The 9,785-nt window shown below is 48.0% G+C and overlaps 1 protein-coding gene across 1 annotated transcript; it reads right to left on the bottom strand.

Moving 5' to 3' along the window:
* Positions 1-7,949: 7,949 nt before the first annotated feature.
* Positions 7,950-9,092, bottom strand: Htr1d (5-hydroxytryptamine receptor 1D). Its single transcript, XM_076862635.2, has one exon. The coding sequence runs from the start codon at positions 9,090-9,092 to the stop codon at positions 7,950-7,952; it is 1,143 nt and encodes a 380-aa protein (XP_076718750.2).
* Positions 9,093-9,785: the final 693 nt, after the last annotated feature.

Below are 9,785 nucleotides of genomic sequence, written 5' to 3'. Positions count from 1 at the left end.
GGATTTATGACAGCTCTGAGACCTACTAAAGGTCTCGGGGATTTAGCAAAATTTTCAGTGGCAAAATTCTCATCCAAGTCTACAACCCTCTCTAAGGTCCCTCTGGGATAAGGTTCTTACTATATAAAAATGGCAGGAAGGGAATGGGTTTTACCAGCTCTGACATTCTAGGATCTAAAATGACTCCCTTAGCTGAATGAGCAGAATATAAGGTCCAGGAGGGCCAGGTATGGTGGCACATGCCTGTAATGCCAGCAACTCAGGAGGCTGAGGCTGAGGATCCCAAGTTCAAAGCCAGCCTCAGCAACTTAGAAAGGCCCTAAGCAACTTAGCAATACCCTTTCTCAAAATAAAGAGTGGGGCTTAGCTCAGTGGTTAAATGTTCAATCCCCAGTACCCCCCAAAAAAAGTCCAGGAGGGCAGGAGTTGCTGGCTCAATCACTATCCCTCCTGAGATGAGGCAATGCTTTGTACACAGGAGATGCTTTATTGTGTTTAGGAACTGTATTAATTGAGGCACTTTATGCACAATGGAGGAGGTGACAGTCTTTCTGCTCATGTCTGGAGTGCTGGGCCCCATTTTTAAACCAAAACATTGAATGGGATTTGAAGGAAGCATAATTCATTCATAGCAGGATGAACAAGATGGCTGAGGAGGAGGACCTCAAAATTACTTTTTATGGGGAACATTTGAAGGAGCCAGAATATTGACTCTGATATGTCTCAAGGGGTATATATATCGACATTTAAATATCTGAAGAGAGCATCTGGGGAAAAGGGTTTGAAAAACTAGGTGCCAAGGGCTGGTCATCAGGGAGAGAGATTTTCCTTCCTCCCAATCCACAGGGAGATTTTAGTCTGAACAGGATAAAGAACAGACCTGCATTTAATCTCAGTCTGTCCCCTATAGCTCTGTAACCTTGGCAATTTCCTTCACCACTTTAAGCCTCAGTTTTGTCATGCATAAAGTGGGTATGACATGGAACACTCAGGAACTACTGTGAGGGAAAAAAAAATATAAAGCATCTTTAAGCTGGGCACAGTGGTGGACACCTATAATTCCAGCTACTTGAGAGGCTGAGGCAGGAAGATCACAAATCCAAGGCCAGCCTGGTTAATTTAGCGAGATCCTATCTCAAAATTAAAAATAAAATAAAATTTAAAAGGCTGGGGATGTAGCTCAGTGGTAGAGCAACCGTGGGTTCAATCCCTAAAAGTATTTTTTAAAATGCTGAGTGCAGCCAGGTGTGATGACTCATGCCTTTAATCCCATGAATTTGGGAAGCTGAAGCAGGAGGATCACTACTTCAAGGCCAGCCTGGGAAACTTAGCAAGATCCTGTCCCAAAATAAAAAGAGCTGGGGATGTAGCTCAGTAGCAGAGGGCCCCTGGGCTCAATACCCAGGACCAGGGGCCAATAGGGGGGTGGGGGAATAGTGCCTAGTGCAAACCCTAGTGTCTGGATAGTTCTGGGTTAACTATGGGTAAATGACAGTGTGAACAGAGATTCAAGGATACATGGTGGGAACACCGAGGAGTCAAACACTTGGCACCTATGTGGCTAAATGGTGTAAGCGAATAGCTAGGGGTGCTGGCTCTCAGGTGCCACTGCTCAGACAGAATCCTGGCTTTGCTATTTAGTTGCAGTGATACCTTGAGCAGATTAGTAGCCATTCTGAGCCTCCTTCTACCCATCTATAAAATGGGGAACCACAGCCGTTCTTGCTATACAAAGTTGCTGGGGGATCACGGAGGTAAACAATCGGAATGTATGTGCCGCTACTCTGATGTTGGTGATCTGATTGGGGTTGTCCTGGATGACCTTGAAGGTCCCCTCCTGACTGACATCCACCATGTCTGGAACCCCTGCTCCTGCCCTTGGAAGCCAAATGCAGGGGCCCTGGTAAAGCACATCAATACACCAAGACCCCCAGATGGGGGGACTGCCTGCATTTGGTCTTCCCAGTGACAGTAAACCAAACCATGTCCCCTCTGTCCCTCCCAACCCACCTTCCTTTACCAGGGTGATGAGTTGGAATGGCACCAGAGAGAACTGAGGGGGTGGGGCAGGGCCAGGCTTGGTGGAGGACCGGCTGTCTGGCTTGAACCTGTTTCTTGCCCTTTGGTCCCGGGATGAACTGGGAGCTCCGTGAAGGATCCTTGGCCATATGGAGGACAGAAATTAGCCAAGAGCAGAGGGTGCCAATTGGTAGCCCAAGGGCCAAACCTGGCTCACAGACTTGTTTTGTGGTTTGCAAGGTTACACAGAGTTTGTTTAGTTTTTAAAATTAATTATTCCTTGTGAGTAAACTGTGGCCTAGTCACATTTGGATTCGAAGGCTACAGTGTCAGGTACAGTACCAGTCCCAGCCGTCCGGTCGGCACAATTGTTAGCCATGGGGGCCAGAAGAACAAACGGAGGCAGACAGACATTAAGCAAATGGAAAAACTGGGACAGACAGTTGCATCAGACTGATTCACAAACCTACACTTCTTCTCTGCCCCTCACAGCCATTTGGCCCTGGTCACATCCTCTTGGGGCTAAAAGCATGGATTCTGGGGTGCCACTGTCTGGCTGAATTCGGGCTCCACACTTAACTATCAGTGACACAGGAAATTATTGATCTTCTGGGGCTTCCAGTTCCTCATCTGGAGATTTAATAAAAGGAGCAGCTTCACGAAAGTTAATGCTCATAAAATGCTTAGGGCATACCTGGGTACACAGTCAGAGCTCAATAAATGCTGGCTGTGTTCCAGGTACTAAGAGTACAAAGATCGACGAGAACCCCAGCAGGGTTCATAGTCTGCTGAGGGATTATAGGGCAGAGTGGCACGTGAGACTGTGGTGAGAGCAGGAGGGCTGTGTCAATGGTGTCCAAATATTCAAACTTCAGGATTCACATTCTGGAAGGCAGAGCCCATTGCTATTTCTTTATTATTTTTTGGTACTGGGGGTTGAATCCAGAAGGGTTTTACCATAGAGCCACATCCTCAGCTCTTCTTATTTTTTATTTTGAGACTGAGTCTTGCTAAGTGGCTGAGGCTGGCCTCAAACTTGTGATTGTCCTGTTTCAGCCCCCTGAGTTGCTGGGATTACAGGAATGCCCCACCATGCCCAGCTTCATTGCCATTTCAACTGGCCTGGGAAGCTGGACACAGGGCTACGCACCCAGCTACTTCAAGGAGGTTGAAGCCCACTTGAACCCAGGAGTTCAAGGCCAACCTAGGCCACATAGTGAGAGCCTATCTCAAAGAAAAACAAAAAAGTATATATAAATAATTTTTTTCCAGTAAATAAACTGTGAGCAAAAATTGGCTGCGAGGTGGGTACCCTGCAGGTCTGCTATATTTGCCAATAACAGAAATTAGCCGAGTCCTGAGTTCTGAGTTCCTGTCTCCCCCAGCATCACCACAGGCAAGCTCTGGGTGTGTCTGTGACTATACCACAGGGATGGAGTGCAAAGAAGAGAAAGGTCCCCAACATAGGCTTCCTCTATGACCCTGGGAAACATGTTTTGGGAAGTGTTTTTTTTTTTTTTTTTTTTTTTTGCAGTAGTGGACCCAGGGCCTCACACGTGCCAGGCAAGGTCTTTGCCACTGAGCCACGTCCGCAATCCCACACACTTTTTCTAAGTTGACCTTCATGTGACCTAATGAGTGCAATTCTCCAGAAGTGAGAGCCGAGCCTGCAGTTTAATGGTAGTAATGACCAAGACCGGAAAGTGTCCTTCTCCTTGGACTCTCATAGTGCAGTGCCTGGAGGAGGACGGTATCTGAAGGACAGAGGACTGGGCTGAGGACAGGCTAAGGAGCCAGCCCAGCTGACTCCTCTGGAACACTGGGGTTGGCCAGCCACTAGCCTCTTGCCTCACGCACTCTCACCTGCCTGGCCCAGTCCTACCTGACCAATCTCATGATATGTGAGGCTCCTGCCCTAGGGTCAGTTCATCTGCTCTTAAAATTTTAAAGACAAGCTGGGTACAGTGGTGCATGTCTGTAAACGAAGTGACTTGGGAGGCTGAGGCAAGTTGGAGGCCATCCTGGGCAACTTAGCAGGACCCTGTCTCAAAATGGCTGGGGTGCGGATGCAGCTCAGGGGTGAAGTGCCCTTGAATTCAATCCCAGTACCAAAAATAAATTAATTAATTAAAAAAGGTGAAGACAAGTTCCAGTAAGGAGGTGACAAATTAGAATCCTTACATACTGCTAATGGGAAGGCAAATTAGTATAGACACTTTGGAAAGCAGTCTGGCATTTCCCCAGAAGGGCAAATAGAGTTGTATGTTCTAGCAATTCCATTCCTAAGTTGACACCCAAGAGAACAAAAACTTATGTCCACTTGAAAAGTTGTACATGAATGTTCATAGCCTTGTTTATAGTAGCCCAAAAGTGGAAACAATCCAAATGTCCATAATTGATGAATGGATAAATAAAATGTGGTATGGCCATACAGCGGAATATTATACAGCATTAAAAAGGAATGTAATACTGATACATGCTACACTATGGATGAGCCACTGGTGTAAAGAAAGCCAAGACACAAAAATCACTCACCATAGGAGTCCATTTATAGGGAATATCCAGCACAGGGAAATCTACAGACTGGAAATGGGTAAGGCTGCTGGGGCTGGGAGTGTGGAGGGCTGGGGGTGATAGCTGGGGGAGTGTAGGGTTTCTTTATGGCTGATGAAAATGTTCTATTGGTAACTGTAATGATGGTTGCAGAATTCTGTGAATTCACTCACAGCAATTAAATGCCTTTTTTTTTTTTTTTTTTTTTTTAGTACTGGGGATTGAACCCAGGGATGCTTTACCATTGAGCCTCATCCCCAGCTCTTTTTTATTTTTTTTTTATTTATTTTTTTAATTTTAATATTTATTTTTTAGTTATCGGCATACACAACATCTTTGTTTGTATGTGGTGCTGAGGATCGAACCCGGGCCGCATGCATGCCAGGCGAGCACGCTACTGCTTGAGCCACATCCCCAGCCCCTCTTTTTTATTTTTGATTTTGAGACATGATCTTGCTAAGTTGCTTAGGGCCTCACTAAGTTGCTGAGGCTGGCCTAGAACTTGCAATCCTCCTGCCTCAGCTTCCCAAGTCACTGGGATTACAGGTGTGCACTACCACACCCAGCTCATTAAATGCACTTTAAATTCATGGACCGTATGGCATGTGAATTATATCTTGATGAAGTTGTTTTTTCAACCTTTGGTCTAGTCAGGAAGAGCTTCTGAGGAGGTGATATTTGAGCTTCTCTTTTTATAATTGGCTCAAAGTTCTCAAACAGTAACTGGTGACATTTTACTGAACAAAGAACTTTGCAACCACTATCTCATTGAATCCTCATAAAAGCCTGATGAGTTGTGTACTGACAATCACATTTAATAGATGAAGAAACCGAAGGACACAGAGAAGTTAGGTGATTTTCCCCAGGTCACAAGGCCGATAAGTTCCAGAACTGGTATGCAATCCCAGGTATGCCTGACATCAAAGCGGGCGCACCTTGGCACTGAGCCATCCTGTTCACCATTACCTGTCTGTTCTCTGAATTCCTGATCTTTCTCAGATTAGGAGGGTGACCTAAAGCAGAATGGAAGGGACCAGCCAAGCTTAGAGGAAGGTAGGGAAGGGCAGGCCGGGTATAGAGAAGAGTGGGCTGAGAGGTGTCCCTGGCCTTAGGGTGGGCAACACACTAACTCGGTTGTTCCCAAACTTTAGAGACACAGCAGTCACCTAGTTCAGGAAGTGGGAGAGGCTTATTTAAAAGCAGACTCTTAGCATGCATGGTGGCATGTGCCTGTGGTCCAGCTACCTGAGAGGTTGAGGCAGGAGGATTGCTTGAGCCCAGGAGTTCAAGACCAGCCTGGGGAACACAGCAAGACCCCTGTCTCAAAAATCAACAGCAGACTCTTGGCCCTCACTCCCAGAGGTTCTGATTCAGGTATCCAGTGTCAACAAGCTCTGTGGGAGATTCTGGAACAGACAGATGGTCCAGGGTCACACTGTGACCTGTCCAGCATAACTTCAGGCCAGCACAAGAATCCTCTGGGCAGACACCTGCTCCCCACCAGGCCTGCCCCTCCCTTCCTGACATCCATGTTCTTGCTCTACTCTTCTCCCGGGGTCCTACCAAGTGTGACAGGTCTCCAAGCTCTGCTCCTGCTCTTCTCTCCATCCCTGGTTTTCTTGTTCTGTCCCTTGTCCCCGCAGAGGCCTCACGGCCTCTTCCCCACCTTATCTTCCCGCCTGCCCCACAGGGCTCATCTTTGGGGAGTCTGCTCAAATGTTGTCTTTAATAAGCCTTCCCTAACCACAGGCACGTTTCTTCAGAGTGTCCACAAGAAGAGAATGAAGAAGAAATGAGAAAATGGATTCAGAGAGCATTTCAGACATTTAATAAACAGTAGAGGTTGTTTTTTCATTGCTGCCTGACCTTGAGCAGGTCGGTTCCTGTATCTCTAAAATGACAAGCACTCTCACGCCAGGCACTATATTAATTTATGCATACTATTATTATCCCTATTTTAAAGTTTAAGAAAATGAGGTAAAGAGGGATTAAGAAATGGGTCCAGGTTCGCCCAGCTAGAAATTGCCAGCACTTGGATTTGAACTGAGGCCTCAGGTTCTGAGGGGTGTGTGTGTGTAGCTACTGAGAATTGGACCCAGGACCTCACACATGCTAGTCAAGTGCTGTACCATTGAGCCACATCACTAGCCCCAGATCCAGAGTTCTCAATTATCATGCCATACTGCTGCTCATTGCTATGAGACTCATAGACCAAATATCAAGATCAGCGCACAGGACCTGGCATGTGGTGGGTGCTCAGTAAATGCTGAAAACTGAATTGAGTTGACAGTTTCTATATCCAGAGTGGGGAAAATTATCCAAAGACTTGACACGTCACGATGTCTCATGCTCTTTATTTAATAAGACTCAACATCTTAAGGTCTCTATTGAGAACAGGATGTAAAAAAAAAAAAAAAAAATCCAGAAAAAAAATGAGAATGCTGTTCTACTCAGAGAATGGTGGTGGGTCCAAAGCCTGTCGATCTGCGTGAGTGGAGTGATCAGGAGTTTTAACCTCAGAACATTAACATGGGGCAGGGATATTGGGGGAGAAAGAAGGCTGCAGGGTAGTCAATCCAGTCCCAACCATCCCATTCCCTATCCCTACCTTCTGAGTTTCTCTCCAAGTCACTGGACTACTCATGGATGACAGGGAAAGGAGGATGTTGTAGAAGACATTCTTGGGTATTATTTTCTTTTTGGTAGTGGGGGTTGAACCTAGGTGTGCTTTACCACTAAGCTGCATCCCCAGCCCTTTAAAATTTTTTTTTTTTTTTTTTTTTTTTTTGAGACAGGATCTCACTGTGTTGCTCAGGGCATCACTAAAATTACTGAGGCTGGCTTTGAACTTGTGATCCTCCTGCCTCAGCCTCCCAGGTGGTGGGACTACAGGTGTACCCCACCGTGCCCAGCCTGGGTATGGTTTTCTAATCAAGATGCTACAGGGGATGGAGACTCCTCCATCCTGGCTCCAAATTCTCTTACAATTCAGGTCATTAATCTTATCCTTCACTGAGCCCCCATAACAAATCTCAGATAGACGGGAAAGCCTTCCCTCTGAGCCCAGGGTCTTTTCTACAGAGTTAGAGAGTTTCTCACCTGAATCCGGTAGGCCATGTGTCTTTCACCCCAGAAGAACCAAGAAAATATTATGTCAGGGGACGTCTTCATTCAGTCCTCTCCCCTTTCACACAGTGGCCCAGCTGTGGGCGGCTCAGAAGTCAAGACATAGGAAATAGAACTCAGAATAATTCTGTTGATTGACCCAAGAGATCATGAATCAACCCAGGTCCCAGGGGAGGGAAAAAAAAAAAAAAAGTTTAAAAGACAATCCCAACGGAGTCACAGGACCCAAAAGATTGAACAAGAGTCGCCACCTAATGAGACTTGGAGGCCCTTCGGACGTGGACCACTTTCTGGAACGCGTGGCGGAAGTCTTCATTGAACACGGTGTAGACGATGGGGTTGATGAGCGAGTTTAAATAGCCCAGCCAGGTGAAGAAGTCAAAGAGGGCGGGGTGGAGCCAGCAGGACTCCCGGCAGATGGGGAGGACCAAGGAGGCCACGAAGAAGGGCAGCCAGCAGACGATGAAGGCCCCCAGAATGATCCCCAGGGTCTTGGTGGCTTTCCTCTCCCGAGCAGCAGAAATCCTCTTGCGCTCCAGGACGCTGTCGGCGAGCCTGACCTTCACGTGGTTGAAGAAGAGCGGGGAGCCGGCCGCGTGCGAGTGGCCCTCGTGGAGACTGGGGTTGAGCGAGCAGAGCGAGGAGCCCGCGGAGCCCGTGATGAGCTGCGCCGTGGTGAAGCGCTTGCCATAGAGCGAGGGCGGGTTCAGGATGCGGTTCCTGGCGGCCAGGTAGATCCGGCCGTAGAGGATGATGAGCAAGATGGACGGGATGTAGAAGGCCCCGCAGGTGGAGTAGATGGTGTAGGAGATCTGAGACGTGTTCACCAGGCAGTCGGACATCTCCTCCTGAGCTTTGGCCTGCCGCCAGAAGAGGGGTGGGATGGAGATGCAGATGGAGATGACCCAGACCACGGCGATCATAGCAGCCGCGTGGCCAGCCGTCCGGCGCTTACTGTACTCCAGGGCATCGGTGATGGCCCAGTACCGGTCCAGAGCAATGACGCAGAGGTGCAGGATGGAGGCGGTGCAGCATGTGATGTCAGAAGACACCCAGATGTCACACAGGATTTGGCCAAAGTTCCAGGTGCGGGTAATGGTATAGGCGATGCTGATGGGCATGACCAAGATGGAAACCAGGAGGTCGGTGGTGGCCAGGGAGCCAATGAGATAGTTGGCCGGGGTGTGCAGCTTTCTGGTGTGCAGGATGGTGGTAAGTACAAAGGCGTTGGACAGGAGGGTGGCCAGCGTGATGATGGTTAGGACCACGGCCAGGGAGATCTTGAGCGCCTGTAGGATCCCTGGATCCCAGGCCTCCGGGGTTTCGGTCGTGTTCAGGGATTTGTTGGAGGCTTCCTGGGGAAAGCCTTCTACTGACTGGTTGGGCGGGGCCATGCTAGGTGACTGGCTCTCCTTGCAGACTTCCACACACAAGGCTCCTTCTTTCACGGTTGTCACAGAGCAAGGTCATCTTTTGGCTCCATGCTGGTAGGGGCCATCCATCAGAACAGACCACCTTGAAAGGACCTGCAGACTTGGCTAGAACACCAAGGCCAGGTGCAGTGGTGCACCCCTGTAATCCCAGCAGCTTGGGAGGCTGAGGCAGGAGGATTGCAAGTTCACAGCCAACCTCAGTAATTTAGTGAGGCCCTAAACAACTGAGTGAGATCCTGTCTCAAAATAAAAAATAAATTTAAAAGGCTGGGGGTGTGGCTCAGTGGTTAAGCACCCCTGGCTTCAACCCCAGAACCAAAAAATAAATAAAGAAAATCAAAATCGACTCCCAGCTGGTAGTTATAGGTCTTTCCTAAAACAGATGAATCCCGACATGCCTGGCCATTCTGGAACCTTGCCCAGCAGATGGTGCAGCCCAGTGGACACAGGCTTAATTTGTTAGACACTGATCAGGGTCTCACGGAAGTATGGGCAGGACTCTGGGATTCTGGCTTTTGGCATTTTGGCTCTTTTCAAAGCTGGAGACATCAATGTGTTGAATAAAAGCTTCAAAATTTCCCCATCCCTGATCAGAGAAGGTTCTGGATATCAGGTTGCTGCCAGGAGTTTTTAAAACTAGACTCAAAAAGAAGC

This window comes from Callospermophilus lateralis, chromosome 7 (assembly GCF_048772815.1).
Source record: "Callospermophilus lateralis isolate mCalLat2 chromosome 7, mCalLat2.hap1, whole genome shotgun sequence".
Lineage (NCBI taxonomy): Eukaryota > Metazoa > Chordata > Mammalia > Rodentia > Sciuridae > Callospermophilus > Callospermophilus lateralis.
Note: the sequence above shows the minus strand (reverse complement) of the source record. Positions and strands in the feature narration are given on the sequence as shown.